This window comes from Phyllobates terribilis, unplaced genomic scaffold (genome assembly GCF_046119375.1).
Source record: "Phyllobates terribilis strain yellow unplaced genomic scaffold, ASM4611937v1 Scaffold_11__3_contigs__length_659146591, whole genome shotgun sequence".
Lineage (NCBI taxonomy): Eukaryota > Metazoa > Chordata > Amphibia > Anura > Dendrobatidae > Phyllobates > Phyllobates terribilis.
In genome coordinates, this window is record NW_027362771.1 from 558,670,525 (window position 1) to 558,697,334 (window position 26,810).

The window sequence follows — 26,810 nt, forward strand, 5'->3', positions numbered from 1 at the left end:
ACTGTGAGGTACAGTGAGAGCAAAATACAGGCAGTACTGGACTGTGAGGTGCAGTGAGAGCAGAATACAGGCAGTGCCGGACTGTGAGGAGCAGTGAGAGCAGAATACAGGCAGTGCCGGACTGTGAGGTGCAGTGAGAGCAGAATACAGGCAGTGCCGGACTGTGAGGAACAGTGACAGCAGAATACAGGCAGTGCCAGACTGTGAGGTGCAGTGAGAGCAGAATACAGGCAGTGCCGGACTGTGAGGTGCAGTGAGAGCAGAATACAGGCAATGCCAGACTGTGAGGAGCAGTGAGAGCAGAATACAGGCAGTGCCGGACTGTGAGGTGCAGTGAGAGCGGAATACAGGCAGTGCCGGACTGTGAGGTGCAGTGAGAGCAGAATACAGGCAATGCCAGACTGTGAGGTGCAGTGAGAGCAGAATACAGGCAATGCCAGACTGTGAAGTGCAGTGAGAGCAGAATACAAGCAGTGCCGGACTGTGAGGTGCAGTGAGAGCGGAATACAGGCAGTGCCGGAGTGCGAGGAGCAGAGAGAGCAGATTACAGGCAGTGCCGGACTGCGGGGTGCAGTGAGAGCAGAATACAGGCAGTGCCGGACTGTGAGGAGCAGTGAGAGCAGAATACAGGCAGTGCTGGACTGTGAGGAGCAGTGAGAGCAGAATACAGGCAGCGCCGGACTGTGAGGAGCAGAATACAGGCAGTGCCGGACTGTGAGAGCAGAATACAGGCAGTGCCGGACTGTGAGGAGCAGTGAGAGTTGAATACAGGCAGTGCCGGACTGTGAGGAGCAGTGAGAGCAGAATACCGGCAGTGCCGGACTGTGAGAGCAGAATACAGGCAGTGCCGGACTGCGAGGAGCAGTGAGAGCAGAATACAGGCGGTGCCGGACAGTGACAGCAGAATACAGGCAGTGGCAGACTGTGAGGTGCAGTGAGAGCAGAATACAGGCAGTGCCGGACTGTGAGGAGCAGTGAGAGCAGAATACAGGCAGTGCCGGACTGTGAGGTGCAGTGAGAGCAGAATACAGGCAGTGCCGGACTGTGAGGTGCAGTGAGAGCAGAATACAGGCAGTGCCGGACTGTGAGGTGCAGTGAGAGCAGAATACAGGCAGTGCCGGACTGTGAGGAGCAGTGAGAGAAGAATACAGGCAGTGCCAGACTGTGAGGAGCAGTGACAGCAGAATACAGGCAGTGCCGGACTGTGAGGAGCAGTGAGAGCAGAATACAGGCTGTGCCGGACTGTGAGGAGCAGTGAGAGCAGAATACAGGCAGTGCCGGACTGTGAGAGCAGAATACAGGCAGTGCCGGACTGTGAGGAGCAGTGAGAGCATAGTACAGGCAGTGCCGGACTGTGAGAGCAGAATACAGGCAGTGCCGGACTGTGAGGATCAGTGAGAGCAGAATACAGGCAGTGCCGGACTGTGAGGAGCAGTGAGAGCAGAATACAGGCAGTGCCGGACTGTGAGAGCAGAATACAGGCAGTGCCGGACTGTGAGGAGCAGTGAGAGCAGAATACAGGCAGTGCCGGACTGTGAGGAGCAGTGAGAGCAGAATACAGGCAGTGGCAGACTGTGAGGTGCAGTGAGAGCAGAATACAGGCAGTGCCGGACTGTGAGATGCAGAGAGAGCAGAATACAGGCAGTGCCGGACTGTAAGGTGCAGTGAGAGCAGAATACAGGCAGTGCCGGACTGTGAGGTGCAGTGAGAGTAGAATACAGGCTGTGCCCGACTGTGAGGAGCAGTGAGAGCAAAATACTGGCAGTGCCGGACTGTGAGGAGCAGTGAGAGCAGAATACAGGCAGTGCCGGACTGTGAGAGCAGAATACGGGCAATGCCAGACTGTGAGGAGCAGTGAGAGCAGAATACAGGCAGTGCCGGACTGTGAGAGCAGAATACAGGCAGTGCCGGACTGTGAGAAGCAGTGCGAGCAGAATGCAGGCAGTGCCAGATTGTGAGGTGCAGTGAGAGCAGACTACAGGCAGTGCCGGACTGTGGGGTGCAGTGAGAGCAGAATACAGGCAGTGCCAGACTCCGAGGTGCAGAGAGAGCAGAATACAGGCAGTGCCGGACTGTGAGGAGCAGTGAGAGCAGAATACAGGCAGTGCCGGACTGTGCAGTGCAGTGAGAGCAGAATACAGGCAGTGCCGGACTGTGAGATGCAGTGAGAGCAGAATACAGGCAGTGCCGGACTGTGAGGTGCAGTGAGAGCAGAATACAGGCAGTGCCGGACTGTGAGGAGCAGTGAGAGCAGAATACAGGCAGTTCCGGAATTTGAGGTGCAGTGAGAGCAGAATACAGGCAGTGCCGGACTGTGAGGAGCAGTGAGAGCAGAATACAGGCAGTACCGGACTGTGAGGTGCAGTGAGAGCAGAATACAGGCAGTGCCGGACTGTGAGATGCAGTGAGAGTAGAATACAGGCAGTGCCGGACTGTGAGGTGCAGTGAGAGCAGAATACAGGCAGTGCCGGACTGTGAGATGCATTGAGAGCAGAATACAGGCAGTACCGGACTGTGAGGAGCAGTGAGAGCAGAACACAGGCAGTGCCGGACTGTGAGGAGCATTGAGAGCAGAATACTGGCAGTGCCGGAGTGCGAGGAGCAGAGAGAGCAGAATACAGGCAGTGCCGGACTGGGAGGAGCAGTGATAGCAGAATACAGGCAGTACCGGACAGTGAGGAGCAGTGAGAGCAGAATACAGGCAGTGCCGGACTGTGAGAGCAGAATACAGGCAGTGCCGGACTGTGAGGAGCAGTGAGAGCAGAATACAGGCAGTGCCGGACTGTGAGGAGCAGTGAGAGCAGAATACAGGCAGTGGCAGACTGTGAGGTGCAGTGAGAGCAGAATACAGGCAGTGCCGGACTGTGAGATGCAGAGAGAGCAGAATACAGGCAGTGCCGGACTGTGAGGTGCAGTGAGAGCAGAATACAGGCAGTGCCGGATTGTGAGGTGCAGTGAGAGTAGAATACAGGCTGTGCCGGACTGTGAGAAGCAGTGAGAGCAAAATACTGGCAGTGCCGGACTGTGAGGAGCAGTGAGAGCAGAATACAGGCAGTGCCGGACTGTGAGAGCAGATTACGGGCAATGCCAGACTGTGAGGAGCAGTGAGAGCAGAATACAGGCAGTGCCGGACTGTGAGAGCAGAATACAGGCAGTGCCGGACTGTGAGGAGCAGTGAGAGCAGAATGCAGGCAGTGCCAGATTGTGAGGTGCAGTGAGAGTAGACTACAGGCAGTGCCGGACTGTGAGGTGCAGTGAGAGCAGAATACAGGCAGTGCCAGACTCCGAGGTGCACAGAGAGCAGAATACAGGCAGTGCCGGACTGTGAGGAGCAGTGAGAGCAGAATACAGGCAGTGCCGGACTGTGCGGTGCAGTGAGAGCAGAATACAGGCAGTGCCGGACTGTGAGATGCAGTGAGAGCAGAATACAGGCAGTGCCGGACTGTTAGGTGCAGTGAGAGCAGAATACAGGCAGTGCCGGACTGTGAGGAGCAGTGAGAGCAGAATACAGGCAGTTCCGGACTGTGAGGAGCAGTGAGAGCAGAATACAGGCAGTGCAGGACTTTGAGGAACAGTGAGAGCAGTATACAGGCAGTGCCGGACTGTGAGGTGCAGTGAGAGCAGAATACAGGCAGTGCCGGACTGTGAGGTGCAGTGAGAGTAGAATACAGGCAGTGCCGGACTGTGAGGTGCAGTGAGAGCAGAATACAGGCAGTGCCGGACTGTGAGGTGCAGTGAGAGCAGAATACAGGCAGTGCCAGAGTGTGAGGAGCAGTGAGAGCAGAACACAGGCAGTGCCGGACTGTGAAGAGCATTGAGAGCAGAATACTGGCAATGCCGGAGTGTGCGAAGCAGAGAGAGCAGAATACAGGCAGTGCCGGACTGTGAGGAGCAGTGAGAGCAGAATACAGGCAGTGCCGGACTGTGAGAGCAGAATACAGGCAGTGCCGGACTGTGAGGAGCAGTGAGAGCAGAATGCAGGCAGTGCCAGATTGTGAGGTGCAGTGAGAGCAGACTACAGGCAGTGCCGGACTGTGAGGTGCAGTGAGAGCAGAATACAGGCAGTGCCAGACTCCGAGGTGCAGAGAGAGCAGAATACAGGCAGTGCCGGACTGTGAGGAGCAGTGAGAGCAGAATACAGGCAGTGCCGGACTTTGCGGTGCAGTGAGAGCAGAATACAGGCAGTGCCGGACTGTGAGATGCAGTGAGAGCAGAATACAGGCAGTGCCGGACTGTGAGGTGCAGTGAGAGCAGAATACAGGCAGTGCCGGACTGTCAGGAGCAGTGAGAGCAGAATACAGGCAGTTCCAGACTGTGAGGTGCAGTGAGAGCAGAATACAGGCAGTGCCGGACTTTGAGGAGCAGTGAGAGCAGAATACAGGCAGTGCCGGACTGTGAGGTGCAGTGAGAGCAGAATACAGGCAGTGCCGGACTGTGAGGTGCAGTGAGAGTAGAATACAGGCAGTGCCGGACTGTGAGGTGCAGTGAGAGCAGAATACAGGCAGTGCCGGACTGTGAGGTGCAGTGAGAGCAGAATACAGGCAGTGCCGGAGTGTGAGGAGCAGTGAGAGCAGAACACAGGCAGTGCCGGACTGTGAAGAGCATTGAGAGCAGAATACTGGCAGTGCCGGAGTGCGCGGAGCAGAGAGAGCAGAATACAGGCAGTGCCGGACTGTGAGGAGCAGTGAGAGCAGAATACAGGCAGTGCCGGACTGTGGGGAGCAATGAGAGCAGAATACAGGCAGTGCCGGACTGTGAGGAGCAGTGAGAGCAGAATACAGGCAGTGCCGGACTGTGAGGAGCAGTGAGAGTAGAATAAAGGCAGAGCCGGACTGTGAGGAGCAGTGAGAGCAGAATACAGGCAGTGCCGGACTGTGAGGAGCAGTGAGAGCAGAATACAGGCAGTCCCGGACTGTGAGGTGCAGTGAGAGCAGAATACAGGCAGTGCCGGACTGTGAGGTGCAGTGAGAGCAGAATACTGGCAGTGCCGGACTGTGAGGTGCAGTGAGATCAGAATACAGGCAGTGCCGGATTGTGAGGAGCAGTGAGAGCAGAATACAGGCAGTGCCCGACTGTGAGAGCAGAATACAGGCAGTGCCGGACTGTGAGAGCAGAATACAGGCAGTGTCGGACTGTGAGGAGCAGTGAGAGCAGAATACAGGCAGTGCCGGACTGTGAGGAGTAGTGAGAGCAGAATACAGGCAGTGCCGGACTATGAGAGCAGAATACAGGCAGTGTCGGACTGTGAGGAGCAGTGAGAGCAGAATACAGGTGGTGCCGGTCTGTGAGGAGCAGTGAGAGCAGAATACAGGCAGTGGCAGACTGTGAGGTGCAGTGAGAGCAGAATACAGGCAGTGCCGGACTGTGAGGAGCAGTGAGAGCAGAATACAGGCAGTGCCGGACTGTGAGGTGCAGTGAGAGCAGAATACAGGCAGTGCCGGACTGTGAGGTGCAGTGAGAGCAGAATACAGGCAGTGCCGGACTGTGTGGTGCAGTGAGAGCAGAATACAGGCAGTGCCGGACAGTGAGGAGCAGTGAGAGCAGAATACAGGCAGTGCCAGACTGTGAGAAGCAGTGAGAGCAGAATACAGGCAGTGCCACACTGTGAGGAGCAGTGAGAGCGGAATACAGGCAGTGCCGGACTGTGAGGAGCAGTGAGAGCAGAATACAGGCAGTGCCGGACTGTGAGAGCAGAATACAGGCAGTGCCGGACTGTGAGGAGCAGTGAGAGCAGAATACAGGCAGTGCCGGACTGTGAGAGCAGAACACAGGCAGTGCCGGACTTTGAGGAGCAGTGAGAGCAGAATACAGGCAGTGCCGGACTGTGAGGAGCAGTAAGAGCAGAATACAGGCAGTGCCGGACTGTGAGAGAAGAATACAGGCAGTGCCGGACTGTGAGGAGCAGTGAGAGCAGAATACAGGCAGTGCCGGACTGTGAGGAGCAGTGAGAGCAGAATACAGGCAGTGGCAGACTGTGCGGTGCAGTGAGAGCAGAATACAGGCAGTGCCGGACTGTGAGATGCAGAGAGAGCAGAATACAGGCAGTGCCGGACTGTGAGGTGCAGTGAGAGCAGAATACAGGCAGTGCCGGACTGTGAGGTGCAGTGAGAGTAGAATACAGGCAGTGCCGGACTGTGAGGAGCAGTGAGAGCAAAATACAGGCAGTGCCGGACTGTGAGGAGCAGTGAGAGCAGAATACTGGCAGTGCCGGAGTGCGCGGAGCAGTGAGAGTAGAATAAAGGCAGTGCCGGACTGTGAGGAGCAGTGAGAGCAGAATACAGGCAGTGCCGGACTGTGAGGAGCAGTGAGAGCAGAATACAGGCAGTCCCGGCTGTGAGGTGCAGTGAGAGCAGAATACAGGCAGTGCCGGACTGTGAGGTGCAGTGAGAGCTGAATACTGGCAGTGCCGGACTGTGAGGTGCAGTGAGAGCAGAATACAGGCAGTGCCGGATTGTGAGGAGCAGTGAGAGCAGAATACAGGCAGTGCCCGACTGTGAGAGCAGAATACAGGCAGTGCCGGACTGTGAGAGCAGAGTACAGGCAGTGTCGGACTGTGAGGAGCAGTGAGAGCAGAATACAGGCAGTGCCGGACTGTGAGGAGTAGTGAGAGCAGAATCCAGGCAGTGCCGGACTATGAGAGCAGAATACCGGCAGTGTCGGACTGTGAGGAGCAGTGAGAGCAGAATACAGGTGGTGCCGGACTGTGAGGAGCAGTGAGAGCAGAATACAGGCAGTGGCAGACTGTGAGGTGCAGTGAGAGCAGAATACAGGCAGTGCCGGACTGTGAGGAGCAGTGAGAGCAGAATACAGGCAGTGCCGGACTGTGAGGTGCAGTGAGAGCAGAATACAGGCAGTGCCGGACTGTGAGGTGCAGTGAGAGCAGAATACAGGCAGTGCCGGACTGTGAGGTGCAGTGAGAGCAGAATACAGGCAGTGCCGGACAGTGAGGAGCAGTGAGAGCAGAATACAGGCAGTGCCAGACTGTGAGGAGCAGTGAGAGCAGAATACAGGCAGTGCCGGACTGTGAGGAGCAGTGAGAGCGGAATACAGGCAGTGCCGGACTGTGAGGAGCAGTGAGAGCAGAATACAGGCAGTGCCGGACTGTGAGAGCAGAATACAGGCAGTGCCGGACTGTGAGGAGCAGTGAGAGCAGAATACAGGCAGTGCCGGACTGTGAGAGCAGAATACAGGCAGTGCCGGACTGTGAGGAGCAGTGAGCGCAGAATACAGGCAGTGCCGGACTGTGAGGAGCAGTGAGAGCAGAATACAGGCAGTGCCAGACTGTGAGAGCAGAATACAGGCAGTGCCGGACTGTGAGGAGCAGTGAGAGCAGAATACAGGCAGTGCCGGACTGTGAGGAGCAGTGAGAGCAGAATACAGGCAGTGGCAGACTGTGAGGTGCAGTGAGAGCAGAATACAGGCAGTGCCGGACTGTGAGATGCAGAGAGAGCAGAATACAGGCAGTGCCGGACTGTGAGGTGCAGTGAGAGCAGAATACAGGCAGTGCCGGACTGTGAGGTGCAGTGAGAGTAGAATACAGGCAGTGCCGGACTGTGAGGAGCAGTGAGAGCAAAATACAGGCAGTGCCGGACTGTGAGGAGCAGTGAGAGCAGAATACAGGCAGTGCCGGACTGTGAGAGCAGAATACGGGCAATGCCAGACTGTGAAGAGCAGTGAGAGCAGAATACAGGCAGTTCCGGACTATGAGAGCAGAATACAGGCAGTGCCGGACTGTGAGGTGCAGTGAGAGCAGAATACAGGCAGTGCCGGACTGTGAGATGCAGAGAGAGCAGAATACAGGCAGTGCCGGACTGTGAGGTGCAGTGAGAGCAGAATACAGGCAGTGCCAGACTCTGAGGTGCAGAGAGAGCAGAATACAGTCAGTGCCGGACTGTGAGGAGCAGTGAGAGCAGAATACAGGCAGTGCCGGACTGTGAGGTGCAGTGAGAGCAGAATACAGGCAGTGCCGGACTGTGAGATGCAGTGAGAGGAGAATACAGGCAGTGCCGGACTGTGAGGTACAGTGAGAGCAGAATACAGGCAGTGCCGGACTGTGAGGAGCAGTGAGAGCAGAATACAGGCAGTGCCGGACTGTGAGGTGCAGTGAGAGCAGAATACAGGCAGTGCAGGACTGTGAGGAGCAGTGAGAGCAGAATACAGGCAGTGCCGGACTGTGAGGTGCAGTGAGAGCACAATACAGGCAGTGCCGGACTATGAGGTGCAGTGAGAGCAGAATACAGGCAGTGCCGGACTGTGAGGTGCAGTGAGAGCAGAATACAGGCAGTGCCGGACTGTGAGGAGCAGTGAGAGCAGAATACAGGCAGTGCCGGACTGTGAGGAGCATTGAGAGCAGAAAACTGGCAGTGCCGGCGTGCGAGGAGCAGAGAGAGCAGAATACAGGGAGTGCCGGACTGTGAGGAGCAGTGAGAGCAGAATACAGGCAGTGCCGGACTGTGGGGAGCAATGAGAGCAGAATACAGGCAGTGCCGGACTGTGAGAGCCGAAAACAGGCAGTGCCGGACTGTGAGGAGCAGTGAGAGCAGAATACAGGCAGTGCCGGACTGTGAGAGCAGAATACAGGCAGTGCCGGACTGTGAGGAGCAGTGAGAGCAGAATACAGGCAGTGCCGGACTGTGAGGAGCAGTGAGAGCAGAATACAGGCAGTGCCGGACTGTGAGAGCAGAATACAGGCAGTGCCGGACTGTGAGGAGCAGTGAGAGCAGAATACAGGCAATGCCGGACTGTGAGGAGCAGTGAGAGCAGAATACAGGCAGTGGCAGACTGTGAGGTGCAGTGAGAGCAGAATACAGGCAGTGCCGGACTGTGAGATGCAGAGAGAGCAGAATACAGGCAGTGCCGGACTGCGAGGTGCTGTGAGAGCAGAATACAGGCAGTGCCGGACTGTGAGGTGCAGTGAGAGCAGAATACAGGCAGTGCCGGACTGTGAGGAGCAGTGAGAGCAGAATACAGGCAGTGCCGGACTGTGAGGAGCAGTGAGAGCAGAATACAGGCAGTGCCGGACTGTGAGGAGCAGTGTGAGTAGAATACAGGCAGTGCCGGACTGTGAGGTGCAGTGAGAGGAGAATACAGTCAGTGCCGGACTGTGAGGTGCAGTGAGAGCAGAATACAGGCAGTGCCGGGCTGTGAGGTGCAGTGAGAGTAGAATACAGGCAGTGCCGGACTGTGAGGTGCAGTGAGAGCAGAATACAGGCAGTGCCGGACTGTGAGGAGCAGTGAGAGCAGAATACCGGCAGTGCCGGACTGTGAGGAGCAGTGAGAGTAGAATACAGGCAGTGCCGGACTGTGAGGTGCAGTGAGAGCAGAATACAGGCAGTGCCGGACTGTGAGGTGCAGTAAGAGCAGAATACAGGCAGTGCCGGACTGTGAGGTGCAGTGAGAGCAGAATACAGACAGAGCCGGACTGTGAGGTGCAGTGAGCAGAATACAGGCAGTACCGAACTGTGAGGTGCAGTGAGAACAGAATACAGGCAGTGCCGGACTGTGAGGTGCAGTGAGAGCAGAATACAGGCAGTGCCCGACTGTGAGGAGCAGTGAGAGCAGAATACAGGCAGTGCCGGACTGTGAGATGCAGTGAGAGCAGAATACAGGCAGTGCCGGACTGTGAGGTGCAGTGAGAGCAGAATACAGGCAGTGCCGGACTGTGAGGTGCAGTGAGAGCAGAATACAGGCAATGCCAGACTGTGAGGTGCAGTGAGAGCAGAATACAGGCAGTGCCAGACTGTGAGGTGCAGTGAGAGCAGAATTCAGGCAGTGCCGGACTGTGAGGAGCAGTGAGAGCAGAATACAGGCAGTGCCGGACTGTGAGGAGCAGTGAGAGCAGAATACAGGCAGTGGCAGACTGTGAGGTGCAGTGAGAGCAGAATACAGGCAGTGCCGGACTGTGAGATGCAGAGAGAGCAGAATACAGGCAGTGCCAGACTGCGAGGTGCTGTGAGAGCAGAATACAGGCAGTGCCGGACTGTGAGGTGCAGTGAGAGCAGAATACAGGCAGTGCCGGACTGTGAGGAGCAGTGAGAGCAGAATACAGGCAGTGCCGGACTGTGAGGAGCAGTGAGAGCAGAATACAGGCAGTGCCGGACTGTGAGGAGCAGTGTGAGTAGAATACAGGCAGTGCCGGACTGTGAGGTGCAGTGAGAGCAGAATACAGGCAGTGCCGGGCTGTGAGGTGCATTGAGAGTAGAATACAGGCAGTGCCGGACTGTGAGGTGCAGTGAGAGCAGAATACAGGCAGTGCCGGACTGTGAGGAGCAGTGAGAGCAGAATACCGGCAGTGCCGGACTGTGATGAGCAGTGAGAGTAGAATACAGGCAGTGCCGGACTGTGAGGTGCAGTGAGAGCAGAATACAGGCAGTGCCGGACTGTGAGGTGCAGTAAGAGTAGAATACAGGCAGTGCCGGACTGTGAGGTGCAGTGAGAGCAGAATACAGACAGTGCCGGACTGTGAGGTGCAGTGAGAGCAGAATACAGGCAGTGCCGGACTGTGAGGAGCAGTGAGAGCAGAATACAGGCAGTGCTGGACTGTGAGATGCAGTGAGAGCAGAATACAGGCAGTGCCGGACTGTGAGGTGCAGTGAGAGCAGAATACAGGCAGTGCCGGACTGTGAGGTGCAGTGAGAGCAGAATACAGGCAATGCCAGACTGTGAGGTGCAGTGAGAGCAGAATACAGGCAGTGCCAGACTGTGAGGTGCAGTGAGAGCAGAATACAGGCCGTGCCGGACTGTGAGGTGCAGTGAGAGCAGAATACGGGCAATGCCGGACTGCGAGGTGCAGTGAGACCAGAATACAGGCAGTGCCGGACTGCGAGGTGCAGTGAGAGCAGAATACAGGCAGTGCCGGACTGTGAGGTGCAATGAGAGCAAAATACAGGTAGTGCCGGACTGTGAGGTGGAGTGAGAGCAGAATACAGGCAGTGCCGGACTGTGAGGTGCAGTGAGAGCAGAATACAGGCAGTGCCGGAGTGCGAGGTGCAGTGAGAGCAGAATACAGGCAGTGCCGGACTGTGAGGTGCAGTGAGAGCAGAATACAGGCAGTGCCAGACTGTGAGGTGCAGTGAGAGTAGAATACAGGCAGTGCCGGACTGTGAGGTGCAGTGAGAGCAGAATACAGGCAGTGCCGGACTGTGAGGAGCAGTGAGAGCAGAATACCGGCAGTGCCGGACTGTGAGGAGCAGTGAGAGTAGAATACAGGCAGTGCCGGACTGTGAGGTGCAGTGAGAGCAGAATACAGGCAGTGCCGGACTGTGAGGTGCAGTAAGAGCAGAATACAGGCAGTGCCGGACTGTGAGGTGCAGTGAGAGCAGAATACAGACAGTGCCGGACTGTGAGGTGCAGTGAGAGCAGAATACAGGCAGTGCCGGACTGTGAGGTGCAGTGAGCAGAATACAGGCAGTACCGAACTGTGAGGTGCAGTGAGAACAGAATACAGGCAGTGCCGGACTGTGAGGTGCAGTGAGAGCAGAATACAGGCAGTGCCGGACTGTGAGGAGCAGTGAGAGCAGAATACAGGCAGTGCCGGACTGTGAGATGCAGTGAGAGCAGAATACAGGCAGTGCCGGACTGTGAGGTGCAGTGAGAGCAGAATACAGGCAGTGCCGGACTGTGAGGTGCAGTGAGAGCAGAATACAGGCAATGCCAGACTGTGAGGTGCAGTGAGAGCAGAATACAGGCAGTGCCAGACTGTGAGGTGCAGTGAGAGCAGAATACAGGCAGTGCCGGACTGTGAGGAGCAGTGAGAGCAGAATACAGGCAGTGCCGGACTGTGAGGAGCAGTGAGAGCAGAATACAGGCAGTGGCAGACTGTGAGGTGCAGTGAGAGCAGAATACAGGCAGTGCCGGACTGTGAGGTGCAGTGAGAGCAGAATACAGACAGTGCCGGACTGTGAGGTGCAGTGAGAGCAGAATACAGGCAGTGCCGGACTGTGAGGTGCAGTGAGCAGAATACAGGCAGTACCGGATTGTGAGGTGCAGTGAGAACAGAATACAGTCAGTGCCGGACTGTGAGGTGCAGTGAGAGCAGAATACAGGCAGTGCCGGACTGTGAGGAGCAGTGAGAGCAGAATACAGGCAGTGCTGGACTGTGAGATGCAGTGAGAGCAGAATACAGGCAGTGCCGGACTGTGAGGTGCAGTGAGAGCAGAATACAGGCAGTGCCGGACTGTGAGGTGCAGTGAGAGCAGAATACAGGCAATGCCAGACTGTGAGGTGCAGTGAGAGCAGAATACAGGCAGTGCCAGACTGTGAGGTGCAGTGAGAGCAGAATACAGGCCGTGCCGGACTGTGAGGTGCAGTGAGAGCAGAATACGGGCAATGCCGGACTGCGAGGTGCAGTGAGACCAGAATACAGGCAGTGCCGGACTGCGAGGTGCAGTGAGAGCAGAATACAGGCAGTGCCGGACTGTGAGGTGCAATGAGAGCAAAATACAGGTAGTGCCGGACTGTGAGGTGGAGTGAGAGCAGAATACAGGCAGTGCCGGACTGTGAGGTGCAGTGAGAGCAGAATACAGGCAGTGCCGGAGTGCGAGGTGCAGTGAGAGCAGAATACAGGCAGTGCCGGACTGTGAGGTGCAGTGAGAGCAGAATACAGGCAGTGCCAGACTGTGAGGTGCAGTGAGAGTAGAATACAGGCAGTGTCGGACTGTGAGGTGCAGTGAGAGTAGAATACAGGCAATGCCGGACTGTGAGGAGCAGTGAGAGCAGAATACAGGCAGTGCTGGACTGTGAGGTGCAGTGAGAGCAGAATACAGGCAGTGTCGGACTGTGAGGTGCAGTGAGAGTAGAATACAGGCAGTGCCGGACTGTGAGGAGCAGTGAGAGCAGAATACAGGCAGTGCTGGACTGTGAGGTGCAGTGAGAGCAGAATACAGGCAGTGCTGGACTGTGAGGTGCTGTGAGAGCAGAATACAGGCAGTGCCGGACTGCGAGGTGCAGAGAGAGCAAAATGCAAGCAGTGCCAGATCCAGTTTTCCTGGGATGTGAGTTTACAGATTGATCCAGTGATATACCAGTGATCCAGTACTGATGGTCCCTGATCTTACAGACTGATCTAGTGATGGGCTGTAATATAACAATGTGATCCAGTGTTGCTGGGCTCTGATCTCACTGATTGATTCAACGTTGGGCTGTAATATAACGCTGTAATCCAAGATTGCTGGGGTCTAATCTTACAGTCTGTAATCCAGTGATGGTTGGTATTGCAGAGTGTTATACTGTACTCCAGTGCCAGACTCTGGTTTTCCAGTATCATACAGTGCCACTCTGTATTGGTGCTTTAAATGTATTCTCAAATTCTTACATTGCTTTAGAAAGTAAGCAAGTTTGCAGTTGACTTGCTTTTTCTATCTGTTGTCATTCTCCTGCTGTGAGAGCTTTTATCTTTCATAGTGTACAGGCAACATTTTAGTTTAACCCAATCTTCAGGGGGTATAAATTACAGAGTTGTCCGGTGCTCAAAGGAAAAATCAGAATGTAATCCAGTGCTAAGGTGGTAAATTTACAGTGAAATCCAGTGTTCGGGGTAAAATTAGAGTGTAACCCAGTTCTCAGAGGGTAAATTTACACAGGTTAATAAAGTGCTCAGGAGATAATCTAGTGTTTTTTGGGGGCAAAACGTACAATATAATCCAGTGTTCAGGGGGTAAAATCATAGTGTAGCACAGTGTTTAGAGGTAAATCTACAATGTAACCCAATTCTTGTGAGTTCAGGGAAAGAAATATTGTAATCCAGTGCTCAGGGAGTAGAAATAGAGTTTAGTCCAGTGTTCAGGGGGTAAAATTACTTTAGCAATCCAGTGCTGAGGGGCTAGGGTAAAATGACAGTATAATCCAGTGCTCAGGGGGTAATCTACAGTGTAATTCAAATAGTAGAATTACAGTGTAATCCAGTCATCAGGGGGTAAAAAATCAGTATAATCCAGGAGGTGAAATAATGTTGTATTTCAGTGCTCAGTGTAGCTCATTGCTCTGGATGTAAAATTACGATGTAATACAGTGCTCATGGGGTAAAATTACAATGCAATTCAGTGGTGGTGGATTACAGTGTAATCCAGTGTTTAGGGGGATAAAATTGCAGTGTAATCCGGTAATAAAATTGTAAAATTACAGTGTAATCCAGTGCTCTGGTGCTAAAATTACAGTGTAATCCTTTTTTTCCTTGGGATAAAATTACAGTGTAACCTACCAGAGTGTAAAGATATAATGTGATTCAATGCTCAGGGAATAAAATTACAGTGAAATGCAGTGCTCAAGTGGTAAAATTACAGTGTAATCTAGTGCTCTGAGGGTGTAAAACATTTATTACAGTGTAATCCACTGCTCTGGGGGATAAATATACTTTGTAATCTAATGCACATTGACTAAAATGACACTGTAATCCTGTGTTCAGGGGGTAAAACTACAATGTAGTACAGTGTTTAGGGGGTGAAATTACAATTAAATCCAGTGGTGTTCGATATTACAGTGTAATCCAGTGTTCATGGGTTTAAAATTACTGTGCAATCCAGTGCTAAAGTAGTAAAACCACAATATAATGCAGTGCTCTGGGGATAAAATTATAGTGTAATCCAGTGCCCCAGGAGTAAAAATATAATGTAATCCAGTGCACAAGTGGTAACATTACAATGTAATATAGCGATCATGAGGTAAAGTGCTCAGGGGGTTAATTTACAATGTTACCCAGTGTTTAGGAGATGAAATTGCAGTTTACTCCAGTGGTGGTGGGGGGGAAATTACAGTGTAATCCAGGGCTTGAGGTAAATTTCAGTGCAATCCAGTGTTTGTGGATAAATATACAGTGCAATTCTGTGCTTGGGGGAGTCTTAATAGGGTAGAATTATAGTGTAATACAGTGCTTAAAGGGTAAAATTTTAGGCTGATCCAGTGTTCAGGGGTTAGTATTACAGTATCATCCAGTACCCAGAGGATCAAATTACAGTGTAATCCAGTGCTCTGAGGGTAAAATTTCAATGCAATCCAGTGATCTGAGGGTAAAATTACAGTGTAATCCAGTGCTCTGAGGGTAAAATTACAATGTAATCCAGTACCTAGGGGATCAAATTACAGTGTAATCCAGTGCTCTGAGGGTAAAATTTCAATGCAATCCAGTGATCTGAGGGTAAAATTACAGTGTAATCCAGTGCTCTGAGGGTAAAATTACAATGTAATCCAGTACCTAGGGGATCAAATTACAGTGTAATCCAGTGCTCTGAGGGTAAAATTTCAATGTAATCCAGTGATCTGAGGGTAAAATTACAATGTAATCCAGTGATCTGAGGGTAAAATTACAATGTAATCCAGTACCTAGGGGATCAAATTATAGTGTAATCCAGTACCTAGGGGATCAAATTATAGTGTAATCCAGTGTTTAGAAAGTAAAATGTCTTTGTTCAAGGGGTAAAATTGCAGTGTAATCCAGTGCATGCAAATGGGTTGATTAAAATTTATTTCAGTGTTTAGGAGACAAAATTACACAGTGATCCAGTGCGTCAGGGTAATACATTGGTCATGGGGTAAAATTATAGTTTGATCTAGTCCTTTGGAGCTAAAATTGCAGTGTAATCCAGTGCTCAGGGGGAGATTACAATATGATCCAGTGAACAGGGTTGTGTGGGGATTACAGTGCGACTTATTGCTCAGGAGGTAAAATTACAGTGTAATCCACTGAGACTTCACAGTCAGTCAGTGCCAACTATATTATATCCCTGTGCCCGTCCTGTTTATTCCAGCCCAGCACCAGTGGGTGATGACTCGGTGGCATCCGGTGCCGCTCACTGACAATACATTTCTATTTGATGCCAGACACGGATCATTAGCTGCCGTCTCAACAAGCCAAAAAGATTTTTTTTATCAATGAGAGGACGTAAACTCACCGTTTATTGGTTGGAACGGCTCAAATTATTGAGATGTAATCAGACCCTAATCTGTCTGATTCTGGGGGTGGGCAGTCATGTGACCACAAGCAAGCGATCTGCATACTTCCGGCCACATTCCGACTAGACATGTCTGGCCTCTCAATACGCTTGCATTGAACACGTCTAGTCATTGCATGCTTCCGGCCACATTCCGACTAGACGTGTACGCTTACATTGAGCACGTTTAGTTGACGCATGACCGCATGTATGCACGTCGCATACTTGCGGTCACGCGCCTGCCACTACCGGCACCAGAGAATCCTCACAGCGCGCAGTCACATAGAGTGACTGCAGACGTGTACCCCAAGGCCGTATGTAGCACATGTTGAGAAGCAGCAGCAACATGGAGGACATTATTCAGCAGTACTGAGCAGGGTAGCTGTGAATACAGTGCCGGCATGAGAAGAAAAAAAAACACTCACTAGAATGTAGCTGCCTGGGTCTATGTGTGTCTGTGTTTGTGTTTTTCTCTCCCCTTTCCATAGGCTTCACGAGGCGGCTGTAATCTGATCCCTCAGTAAGCTGTCAGTTGTCTGCATCATTGACCACCGCATCCCATTTCTGCTTTGGAGCCTGTCTGCATAGAGGATCCATCTTTGGCACCAGATATAACTATTATTGGTTTGGCAGTACTAAATGTTAGGATAGCAGCAGATATTGGCATCCAGAAATAACAAAGTCAAAGATAAGATGCCTTCGAGGCGGTCATCTTTAAAAATCCACTGACCTATCACATGAATGACAGATTTTTGTCTTTAAAGTCATCCAGTCATCCACTGCGATGCATGAATAAGTCGAGAAAAGTATTAATATGGACCCGGAGAAACAGCAACAAGAAAAAGAACCTGGAGAGGAGAAAACAATGACCAAGAACACCACAGCTTCTACAGGATCATCCGTGTACATCATTCTTGAGTGTAGATCTTGGAGGGTGAGTATAGACCATGCAGGGTGAGTATACATTACGGCAGGTGAGTGTAGACCATGAAGAGTGAGTATAGATTATGACAGATAAGTGTAGACCATGTAGGAGGAGTATAAAGCATGGAGGGTGAATGTAGATAAAGGAGGGTAAGTATAAACCATGAAGGGAGAATATAGATTACGGCAGGTGAGTGCAGACTATGGAGGCTGAATATAGATCTTGGAGGGTAAGTGTAAACCGTAAAGGGTGATTGTAGACCATGGAGAGTGAGTGTAGACCATGTAGGGTGAGTATACACCATGGAGGATGAATTTTGATCTTGGAAGGTAAATATAGACCATGAAGGGTGACTGTAGATCATGGAAGGTGAACATAGACCAGGAAGGGTTAGTGTAGATAAATGTAGGATCAGTGTACACCATGGAGGCTGAGAGTAGACCATGGAGGCTGAGAGTAGACCATGTGGGGTGAGAGTAGACCATGTGGGGTGAGAGTAGACCATGTGGGGTGAATAGACCATGTGGGGTGAGAGTAGACCATGTGGGGTCAGAGTAGACCATGTGGGGTCAGAGTAGACCATGTGGGGTGAATAGACCACGGAGGGTGAGAGTAGTCCATGGAGGGTGAGAGTAGACCATGTGGGGTGAGAGTAGACCATGTGGGGTGAATAGACCATGTGGGGTGAGAGTAGACCATGTGGGGTGAGAGTAGACCATGTGGGGTCAGAGTAGACCATGTGGGGTCAGAGTAGACCATGTGGGGTGAATAGACCACGGAGGGTGAGAGTAGTCCATGGAGGGTGAGAGTAGACCATGGACGGTGTGTGTAGACCATAGAGGGTGAGTATAGACCTTGAGAGTGAGTGTAAATCATGAGGATGAGTGCAGATCACATTTGAATGGCATAGGTTGATTGGTGCCCTGTGAACCTTCTATAACTGCCCCCCTCTTGTGGTGTACCTCATTGTTCCCAAACAACCCAGTCATAAATTGTCCAAATAACACTACCCAGTCAACAAAATAGGTAGTGAAGCAACATCTTGTGCAGCTTCCTTTCCATAGGTATCTATGCCGGATGTGGTCAAGGGAGAAACTATGGGTGCTGTGGCCAATAAATCCAGACCAATAAGTAACGCCACCTTCAGCAGGTATAGATGATGCACCCTCTTCAACCAAATACGTCGCACACTGGTTATTTACTTGGCATGCAAAACTATTAGAATTTACTACTATGGTTGAATTATAAAAACTGCTGCTGTGTCTTCTAACAGGTCGATCATATAGCTCCAGAATATTAGGAATCTGCTGATCCAGTATTAATCTATATACCCATTAGTGAACCCAGCCCCAATTACCAGTGATGTAATAGTTAGAGACTATTCCTCAGTCATTAGTGATTGCAAGACAAGCACAATAGGATTATGGCCGTTATTATGATCTATTACATCCCATTTACCAGAATCTGTAATCACTGGGGAGGTCCTGTGATAGATAACCACAATGTACAGGAATTACTAAATGTGGAACATTGGAGCTGAGGAGATACATAAAGTGAACCCTTCAGAATGTTCCATATTTCTGCATAAACTTGACCTAAGTCCTAAAAGTAGATAAGAAGAATAAAATTAAACAAATGAGTCAAAAATATTAGACTTTGACATTTTTACATTTGTTTTTATTAAGGAAAAAGATCCAATATCACATGTATGTGAATGAATGAGTGGCAAAAGTATATGAACCTTTAGGATTAGCAGATAATTTGAAGGTAAAAGCCGTCTGTTTTTTGTTTTTGTTTTTTCAATCAATGGGATGACAATCAGGTGTGAGTGGGTGACCTGTTTTATTTAAATAATGGACCTATCAAAGTCTGATCTACACAACCTATATTTGTATAAGTGTATAATGGCATGGACAAAGGAGATTTCTGAGGATTTCAAAGGAAGAGTTGTTGATTCTCATCAGGCTGGTAAAGGTTACAAAACCATCTCTAAAGTGTGGACTTCACTAATCCACAGTCAGACATATTGTGTACAAATAGAAGAAATTCAAAGCCATTATTATCCTTTCCATGAGTGGTCAACCAACAAAGATCACTCCAAGAGCAAGGAGCATAGTAGTCCGCAAGGTCACAAAGGAACCCAAGGTAATCTTTAAGCAACTAAACTCATTAGCTAATGTTAATGTTCATGACTCCACCATTAGGAGGACACTGAACAATAATGGTGTACATGGGCAGATTGCAGCGGGGAAAGTCACTGCTGCCTATCTACAGTTAGCTAAAGGTCACATGGACAAGCCAGAAGGCTGCTGGAACAATATTTTGTGGACGGATGAGACCAAAATAGAAGTTTTTGGTTTAAATAAGAAATATTAACCCTGCATTACAGCATAAAAAACTCATATCATCTATGACACATGATAATGGCAGTATTATGGTTTGGGCCTTTCTGCTGCATCTAGGCCAAGACAGCTGCCATCATTGATGGGACAATGAATTCTGCATTTTAACAGCAAATTCTAACGGAAAATGTCCAGACAACTGTCCATGAAGAGAGTCTCGAGAATGTGGGTCATGTAGCAAGACAATGACCCAAAGCACACAAGTCATTCAACAAAATAGTTAAAAAAGAATAAAATTAAAGTTTTGGAATGTCCAAGTCCTCAACTTAATCCTATAGAAATGTCATTCAAGGACCTGAGGTGAGCAGTTCATCGGAGAAAACCACCAACAAGACTGAAGCTGTTTGGTAGGGAAAAAAAGGCTAAAATTCCTCCATGACAATGTACAGGAATGATCAAAAATTACAGAAAACTTTTTGATGCAGCACAAGGGGGGCACACCAGATACTGAAAGCAAAGGTTCACATACTTTTGCCACTCAACGACATGTAATATTGGATCATTTTCCTGAGGGGAAAAAAAAGAACATTGACAAAGTCAAGTATCTTGGACATGAGTTCAGTTTGGTTCTTTATCTACGGTGTGGAAATCTGATGCAGTATTAGGTCAAATGTATGGAAAAAGTTTCACCAACTTTCAAGCACCACAAATCATATGTGATTGATGTGATTTTAGCAGTCTACCACACTGGGTTCCACCACTGCCGCCATTGGAAATTATCCCCTTTAGTCATCATATCATTCCTCTTACTATAGGGATGCACAATTTTTCTAACCTAAGGGCCAAATTGTCAGATTGAACCACTACTAATGGTCATGTCTGATAGGTGGGTGGTCTGGTTATGGATTAGAATGAGAATCCTCTTCTTTCGAGTTCGACACTACAGAAAGGAGGAGACATACATCCGGCTTTTTTACGTCATTGTTTATTGGAGCTGCAGAAACAGTCGAGTCATTTACAGCTCAGAAACTACAGAGAGAGAGCAACTTGGATGCCCGACTACTTCATATACCTCTCCTTTGGAGTGCCAAGAGATCTCCATTCTCCTATGGTCCTCTACTTATAGGGGCTACAAGGTATCATGGCTTTAGAGATGCCGGTGATCGCCTTGGTTGATACAGTCCAAGATGTTCCCAGCTAATTTCACCAAGTAAACCCATGGACAAGCAAAGTAAACACTTGGTTACTTACCTATGGTCAATTTCCTACCACTGAGATATGATTGCCGATTAGGTCAGTCCACTAGAGATAAGCAATTCCATTTGTGCTGGTCCAGCCTACAGTCCAGTCCTTAATAGCAGCTGGTCTTCATTTCTGTGCCTAGAATCTTAGGCCAGGCATCCAAGGCACATCTGGTGCTTGCTAGGCGTTGCGGCATCATGACATTGCGTTAGGCTTAACCATGTATGAGGACAGAGTCGCCCAGTTAGGGGCTCACCTGGTGAGGTGGATTCTCAAAGCTGTAGGTTAGGGTAAGCAGCACAGACCAGTGGCAATGATACAGGAGAGCTGGACTTGCTGGATGGCACATGGAACAATTAGAACCAGTAGAACTGGATATGGAGGATTGCAGAAGGATAATCAAAACAGGAAGCACTAGATGCAGCATAGCCAAATGTGCGGACTGCACTCAGAGAGCAAAGTAGAATATGTGGCATTACGAGGATAGCTGACATGAGTTAGGTATCAGGAATTTGGCACAGCAGAGTTAAAGATGTGGCGGCGGCACCAGACTTAAAGATGTCGGGTGGAGTGCGCGCTGTGAGCATGCTAAGGTGGTGGTGGTCATGTGACCGCAAGTATGCGATATGCATACTCCCGGCCACATTTCAACTAGACTGTTTTCGGCCTCACTCAGTACACTTGCATTGAGCGAGACCGCGTACATCTAGTAGGAATGTGGCCGGGAGTGCAGTCACATGACTGCCGGCAGTGAAGAACCTTCACAGTACACAGGTACACAGAGCGTGCGATGTGAGGATTTAAAAGTCGTCAGTCACATAAAGTGACTGCAGACTTGTAGTTTAAGACTGGACAACTTCTTTAAGTAACTGGACACAGCATAGTTGTAGATGTGGCAGCACCAGGATATCAGGGACAAGTTCATCAGGTATCTTGCTGCAGTAGATTTGAAGGTATGAGCAACACTTGGAAGTAGTAGGGATGAGTTCATTTTCATCTACCTCGTAGTAGCAGAGTACAATACTACCTCAATACTCAGGTAGTGCATGGCTGCCTGCACCTGCCTTAAAAGTCCTTGGATGATGATATCAGAGGTGCCTGCCAGGAAGCCATAGTAATCCGGAACAGACTAGCACAGAGGGAGCCAGTCAGAGGAGAAGAGTGCAAAGCCCAGAGATGGAGCTGGGACAGGTGAGTGACACACCCAGGATGCCAGACCGAAGTTGCCAGCCATAGGAGAAGAGTGCCAAGCCCGGAGATGGAGCCAGGACAGGTGAGTGACACGCCCAGGATGCCAGACCGAAGATGCCAGCCATAGGGGAAGAGTGCAAAGCCTGGAGATGGAGCCAGGACTGGTGAGTGACTCACCCATGATGCCAGACCGAAGATGCCAGCCATAGGGGAAGAGTGCAAAGCCCGGAGATGGAGCCAGGACTGGTGAGTGACTCACCCATGATGCCAGACCGAAGATGCCAGCCATGGCAGAAGAGTACAAAGCCTGGAGATGGAGCCAGGACTGGTGAGTGACTCACCCAGGATGCCAGATCAAAGATGCCAGCCATAGGAAAAGAGAGCAAAGCCCAGAGATGGAGCCGGGACAGGTGAGTGACACACCCAGGATGCCAGATCAAAGATGCCAGCCATAGGAGAAGAGTGCAAAGCCCGGAGATGGAGCAAGGACTGGTGAGTGACTCACCCAGGATGCCAGATCAAAGATGCCAGCCATAGGAAAAGAGTGCAAAGCCCAGAGATGGAGCCGGGACAGGTGAGTGACACACCCAGAATGCCAGATCAAAGATGCCAGCCATAGGAGAAGAGTGCAAAGCCTGGAGATGGAGCCAGGACTGGTGAGTGACTCACCCAGGATGGCAGATCAAAGATGCCAGCCATAGGAGAAGAGTGCAATGCCCGGAGATGGAGCCAGGACTGGTGAGTGACACACCCAGGATGCCAGATTGAAGATGCCAGACATAGGAGAAGAGTGCAACGCTCGGATATGGAGCCGGGACAGGTGAGTGACACACCCAGAATGCCAGATCAAAGATGCCAGCCATAGGAGAAGAGTGCAAAGCCTGGAGATGGAGCCAGGACTGGTGAGTGACTCACCCAGGATGCCAGATCGAAGATGCCAGCCATAGGAGCAGAGTGCAATGCCCGGAGATGGAGCCAGGACTGGTGAGTGACTCACCCAGGATGCCAGATCGAAGATGCCAGCCATAGGAGAAGAGTGCAATGCCCGGAGATGGAGCCAGGACTGGTGAGTGACACACTCAGGATGCCAGCCATAGGAGAAGAGTGCAAAGCCTGGAGATGGAGCCAGGACTGGTGAGTGACTCACCCAGGATGCCAGATCGAAGATGCCAGCCATAAGAGAAGAGTGCAATGTCCGGAGATGGAGCCAGGACTGGTGAGTGACTCACCCAGGATGCCAGATCGAAGATGCCAGCCATAGGATAAGAGTGCAATGTCCGGAGATGAAGCCAGGACTGGTGAGTGACACACCCAGCATGCCAGATCGAAGATGCCAGACATAGGAGAAGAGTGCAATGCCTGGAGACGGAGCCAGGACTGGTGAGTGACTCACCCAGGATGCCAGATCGAAGATGCCAGCCATAGGAGAAGAGTGCAATGCCCGGAGATGGAGCCAGGACTGGTGAGTGACTCACCCAGGATGCCAGATCGAAGATGCCAGCCATAGGAGAAGAGTGCAATGCCCGGAGATGGAGCCAGAACTGGTGAGTGACACACCCAGGATGCCAGACATAGGAGAAGAGTGCAAAGCTTGGAGATGGAGCCAGGACTGGTGAGTGACTCACCCAGGATGCCAGATCGAAGATGCCAGTCATAGGAGAAGAGTGCAATGCCCGGAGATGGAGCCAGGACAGGTGAGTGACACACCCAGGATGCCAGGCCAAAGATGCAGGGTGCAGAAGTGAAGACCGGCTGCCATGGAGGACCAGACTGTACAATGGACCAGGGCAGCACAAATCGACTTGATCATCTCTGAAGTCTACCACAGTCTGCCTGGTCGTCTTCACACTTAGGCAAAGTTGGGCGCGAATCCGCTGATCCCAGTGGGACTAGCTGGTTGTCTTATGTGTATGGGGCCTGCAAACATTCCCAACAAATAATGATTTCATGTTTAATTTTAAAGGTGTCCGGCAGCAACATACTCCACCCTCCCCATTCAAAATGCATGCACGCTCAGCCGTGCAGAGCATCCATGTGTATGAGAAGGTCAAAAGGCCGTGGTCGGGTGTCGGCCGAACCGAGCATTGAGCTGACAGCTATTGAAACTTTATGGGCAGCTTCAGGCTCTGTATGCACCGGCGTTGTTATATGCACTGGATATGTGTGCAGTGAATTGGTCTATATACCTGAATGTCCTTTTGACATCTGCCTCGCCTTTTATAATAAATATGTAATAAATTAAATAAAAATATAGATGAATAATAAATATGTATATTACCTGCACGCAACCTCCGATCCTCACAAGATCTCCTGCTCTACTCCCCTCTTATCTCCTCCTCCCACAATCGTATACAAGATTTCTCCCGTGCTTCCCCCCTACTCTGGAACTCTCTACCCCAACATATCAGACTCTCGCCGACCGTGGAAACCTTCAAAAGGAACCTGAAGACCCACCTCTTCCGACAAGCCTACAACCTGCAGTAACCACCACTGCACGACCAGCTCTACCCTCACCTACTGTATCCTCACCCATCCCTCGTAGACTGTGAGCCCTCGCGGGCAGGGTCCTCGCTCCTCCTGTACCAGTCGCTGACTCGTTTTGTTAAGATTATGTAAATGCTTTTGTTATGTATATCCCTATCACATGTAAAGCGCCATGGAATAAATGGCGCTATAATAATAAATAATAATAATAATAATAATTAGATCGTAGGTAAACAAATAAAAAAATATGTAAACAAAAATAGATAATAAATAAAAATATAAATAAATGGATAAATAGTTACCAAAAGTAAAAATATAAAAAATAAGTACATAAATACATTATAAAAATGTGAAAAAAATAATAAAAATATAAAAAAAATTGATAAATAAATGTGTAAATTAGAAAGTAGGTAAACAAATAAAAAAAATGTAAAAAAATAATAGATGATAAATAAAAATATAAATAAATGGATAAATAGTAACCAAAAGTAAAAATATAAAAAATAAGTACATAAATACATTATAAAAATGTGAAAAAAAAATAATAAAAATATAAAAAAATGATAAATAAATATGTAAATTAGAAAGGTAAACAAATAAAAAATATGTAAAAAAAAAAATAGATGATAAATAAAAATATAAATAAATGGATAAATAGTAACCAAAAGTAAAAATATAAAAAATAAGTACATAAATACATTATAAAAATGTGAAAATAATAAAAAAAAATATAAATAATAAATAAATATGTTAATTAGAAAGTAGGTAAATAGATAAAAGTATGTAAAAAATAGTTAATAAATATGTAAATAGTACCCAACAGTAAACATACATAAAAAAAGCTAATAAATAAAAATATAAATAGTAACCAAAAGTTAAAATATAATAAATAAGTGCATACATAAATTAAAAAAATGTGAAAATAGATAATGAATATGTAAAAAATAGATATATTATAAATATGTAAATTAGAAAGTGGGTAAATAAATACTAATCTGTAAAAAAAAAAAAAACAATAGATAATAAATATGTAATTAGTACCCCAAACTAAACATATAATAAATAAAATGTACGGAAATAAATAAAAATAGATAATATAGATTAATAACATATGTAAAAAATAAACTTGTAAATAAATAATATAGAAAGAAAACTAAATACCATGCTGAATTGTTACTTCTCTTTATAAATGTATCTGAGTCATGTTATAGCACCATAGTCAATACTGACTCAGTACTTCCCACCATCTAAAAAAAACTTTCTTGGGGGTCTCCACACACAGAGGCCCAGTCATTGGGATCCTAAATGATGTTGTATGGCTTATTATATTACACACTGTGGGTTGGCCATGGATATCATTGGTCCTGGTGGCTATATATTATGGCATTCACTATGGCATATGTTGCCACCAGCAGATCTGCAGTAAATCTGAGCCCACCTATAGGGTGGAGTCCACATGGACAGCCTTATCAATACAGCTGAATCCATGGAGAATACAGCATTGCAATAGGGTGGCACTGAACATTCCTAATACTGGGGTACAGTATGGGCCACATAAGGGGCTCTAACACCCCTGTTCCTAAAGCACATGATGACAAGCCATCAACTTTAAACCCAGGAGACTCCCACTTTCTGATGGCTGCAGCAAGAGAAGGGTTAATGCCCTGCCCTATAGGCTGCTTTACTGCCCCCCTCTTGTGTATTGACATAGGTCATCATCAAGACATCACCCACCTTGTCATTGAGGTATTGAAGAGCTTCTTTGCCATAAGCACACTTGATCTCAATCTTCCTCCCTATGTCTGAAGGTGTCACATCCTTCTGCTGGTCAATGACTTTCCCAGACCCCCGACAAGCAGATAAAGAGTCAAAATTAATGGTCTTGTTCTCAGAGGAACCTTCCACAGGGCAGAACATCCCACAGAATTTCTGCCTTGGCTTGGGACTTCCAGATCCCATGTTCTTGAAGAAGGCTGGTACCTCCTCCCCATCATTCTGCCGGCCACCTTGTTGCCTCCTGTCTGCCATCCTGAACTACCTGCCCCACACCCTAGGGATGGACCAGTTATTTAAGACAAATAAAGATTAAAAAATAGGGGGGAAAAAATAAGGAGTCTGCAGGGGGAGGACTGTGATGTGGTGGGAGGAGAAGGCACTGCAGGTTAGGAGGAAACAAAAGAAATGACTCCTGCTCACACCATGCTGAGACCACTGGATAGTTCAGCTGGAGAATCTGCTGGGATCCTCCTCAGCTCCAGAGTGCACAGGCTGCTCCTCAACTTAGCAGAATTAAGGAGCAGGGAGGGAAGGAGAGAGGGGGTGGAGGAGGGTGGGGAGCTGCTGCTGCAGAAAGCTCCTCACATCCGGAAGGGATGACACCAGGCTGGGGGGATTCACAAGCACAGACCCTACAAGTTACTGGGAGAAGCCACAGGCCGGCATCACAGGGCTGCTGGGGGACAATGGCCACTACTGGGGGGTCACCATGCTGCAGGGGAGGTGGCAATCAGCTGGAATGCACTGCTCACGGGGCTGGGGGTCCTGCCTGGCTTGTAGGGTCTGTGTGCACGATCTCCTGGATAAGGAACAATAAGGGCAAGACGGCACATGGAGGAGACCGGCTGTCAGTGCTCAGTTGCCGGCAGGAGCCGTCCTCCTGGGCGCTGTCCCTTCAGCACCACCCAGAAATGTGCGACCACTGCT

At 49.6% G+C, this 26,810-nt stretch overlaps 1 protein-coding gene across 1 annotated transcript in view; it reads right to left on the reverse strand.

Annotated features, from left to right (window-relative positions):
• The window catches only part of DPYSL2 (dihydropyrimidinase like 2), a 79,616-nt gene extending 53,243 nt beyond the window's left edge, over positions 1–26,373 (reverse strand). The window contains exon 1 of the mRNA XM_073654066.1: positions 25,842–26,373. Within this exon, the coding sequence (XP_073510167.1) occupies positions 25,842–26,135 (294 nt within the window). The 5' untranslated portion in view covers positions 26,136–26,373. The remainder of the gene's footprint in view (positions 1–25,841) is intronic.
• Between the last annotated feature and the right edge of the window lie 437 nt (positions 26,374–26,810).